This window comes from Phytophthora parasitica (assembly GCF_000247585.1).
Source record: "Phytophthora parasitica INRA-310 unplaced genomic scaffold supercont2.100, whole genome shotgun sequence".
Classification (NCBI taxonomy): Eukaryota; Oomycota; class Peronosporomycetes; order Peronosporales; family Peronosporaceae; genus Phytophthora; species Phytophthora nicotianae.
In genome coordinates, this window is record NW_008649086.1 from 16,705 (window position 1) to 19,336 (window position 2,632).

Sequence of the window (2,632 nt, forward strand, 5' to 3'; positions counted from 1 at the left end):
CATTGCAAGCCTTCATTCTAACGGCTCTGACAGTGAGTTGTTTTGCGGTGGCACATTGATCGCGCCTCAGTATATCCTCACCGCTGGTCATTGCTTAATTTGGCCCATGTACGACGTGTACGTTTCACTCGGATCGAAACACCGGTCAGGTGGGGGATCTGAAAAGGCCGAAATGATACGTGCTGTGGAGGCTTATCGCCACCCACTGTACCAATTGTCGGCTGATTTGACGACCCTCACGCACGATGTGGCATTACTCAAACTTGAGACACCATCCAAGATTCAGCCAGCGCGTCTGGCTTCTGCAGATGGATCTGACAACAAGCCTGGTATGATGGCTACGACCCTCGGCTGGGGCCTGGTGAACAACGAGACTGACAGCGAGACCCTCCAAGCAGTGGATGTCGAGATCATTACGAACAAGAAATGTGCCAAAATGTACGCGGACGCTGGCGAAGAATCGACTGTGGATGATTCGGTTATTTGCGCTGGTCACGGGAACGGAAAGGACTCCTGCAGTGGCGACTCTGGTGGGCCTCTTCTTGTGCGCAATGTGGTCGTAGGGGTTGTGAGTAGTGGCCCTGATGTGTGTGGTGTATTGCCTGGAGCATACGCTCGCGTATCGAATGCTATAGGATTCCTTAGCGATATTCAAAACGGTGGATCCACTGGAGATATCACGGAGCTGCTGACCGCTGGAAGAACCGATGTCATTGACGCTGTTTATGCAGAGATGCAAGATAGAGCGAACCAGCAATCGGAGTGATGGTGGAAACATTACTGCAAAATATGGTTCCCGTTTGAGATAGGAAAGCAGTTGATAGCGAAACTGCGCGACGCTCGATTAATAACCGCATACAAAAAGTGATCGCTTCCATGCATCTTTAAGAATTTGTCTGTAAACCACTCATTTTGAATTTAGAGGTGATCATCCTCATCGAATCGACAAGGTCATTGTATTAATAGTCGCGAATTTCCCCGACACAAAAGTCCGGCAGGCATAGCTGTGGAGGAATTACCATAATTCAGTGAAAAACACCGAGATATGTCAAAACGCTTGTGAAGCACTGACGTCAGTATGCGCCAATGGCGACTCGCCGTTCAAGCAGTCTACATAGGCTACAGAACTCCTCCTCGATAACCCCAATAATTATTGTCCTTAAAATCTACAATGAATGTCGTTGGGGCTAGCTGTTTGTCGAAGAAGATAAGAGTGTTTACTAGTATTAAAAGAGTTATATCAGAGATGAATTGTGGGTCCGCAGCGGACCTATCCGGTGTATAAAGTGGACTCGTGTACCTCATATGTTGTATTCAAGCGTTTGCAACATTCAGTGGAATGCTTTGGCATAGGTCAGTAACGGATCCGTAATTATTATTTGTGTTGCAACGGATTTCGCTCGCACATTGGGCAACTGTGACGCATTTAGTCGATAGATCTTGAAATGATAACAGTAGGTTTGGCAGATCATCTGCGTCAGGTGAATTTTCTTTTTTTCACCATGGTTTCATCAGTTGTTGCCCTCCTCGGCCAACGCCTCTGAAGCATACTATTATATTTGTTGGTCGTGATTGCATGGCACCTATCCCTGCCAGATTGTGAGTACCAATCCATTTTTTTCCCTCCTTTTTCGATATTAAGTTGCAGTGCTTATGTTTATTAAGTATGCATGTATGTATGTATTATTATATGTACCAAAGTACTTCGATGTAGCACAGAACGTTCGGCTCTAATACACGAATAGACAGTACAACATTGAGTACTTCGAAGTAAATGGCATGTATTACATATTCAGAATAGTACAAGGACCGCTGGAGTGTGCTAAGTTCTGCACACTTGCGACCTTGGTCATTCGCCACCGTTGTGCAATATTAATTGAAATCAATATTGCGTACTCTACTTCAGTATTTAGTTGTAGTTGGATATGAAAACTATCTTTGCACCGAGTATGCAATAGTTCCAGTGTTTGCAACACGTAACCTGTTTGTTTTACGGGGACTTACATATATACACCTTCGTCGTGTACCCTGTAGTTTGAATTGGGCAGATTAAACGACACATGCATCACCTGTTGCTCACATCTCAACGCTGCGAAGCACATCTGAACTGTGATCATCAATCGCCGTGAATCACGACTGGCCTGTTGACGGTATGCCATTTCGTAATATCCTAGACAGACCGCCATACTATTATGTAGAGAGGCCGTTCAATCAACACGACAAAGCAAGATTCACAGTGCCAAAACTGCTGTTAACACGGTCGATTCAATGTTAATGGATCTTTTCTGTATTGATCGCGATGTCTTGAACCATAATCAACACTGTTCTATGAAGCACTGGTTCAGCGGTAACTATTAATACTTGTTGTCCGTTAGCCGCTCCCTCTCACCCTCTCACTCTGCAATTTGCTCTCCTGAGCTAACACGCTCTCCAGCCCACAGTCCAGTATGCGAGTCTTACTTCTATTTGTAGTGATTGGTTATTTGTCAAGCTACGCCGCTATCTCGGCTGCTATCGATGCCGGCACGACAGGCGTAGTGAAGGAGAACTCGGAAGTTGGACTCTTGTCTTATGCGATAGCTGGCGGTGACAAGCAAGTCAAGCGATCTCTACGTCTCGATAATCACGACGA

At 45.6% G+C, this 2,632-nt stretch overlaps 1 protein-coding gene across 1 annotated transcript; it reads left to right on the forward strand.

Annotated features, from left to right (window-relative positions):
- Window positions 1-106: 106 nt before the first annotated feature.
- PPTG_19049 (hypothetical protein) lies at window positions 107-766 on the forward strand (the record flags this gene model as incomplete). The annotated part of the gene is made up of 1 exon (XM_008917358.1): window positions 107-766. One exon carries the CDS (start codon window positions 107-109, stop codon window positions 764-766), a length of 660 nt encoding a protein of 219 aa, XP_008915606.1.
- Window positions 767-2,632: the final 1,866 nt, after the last annotated feature.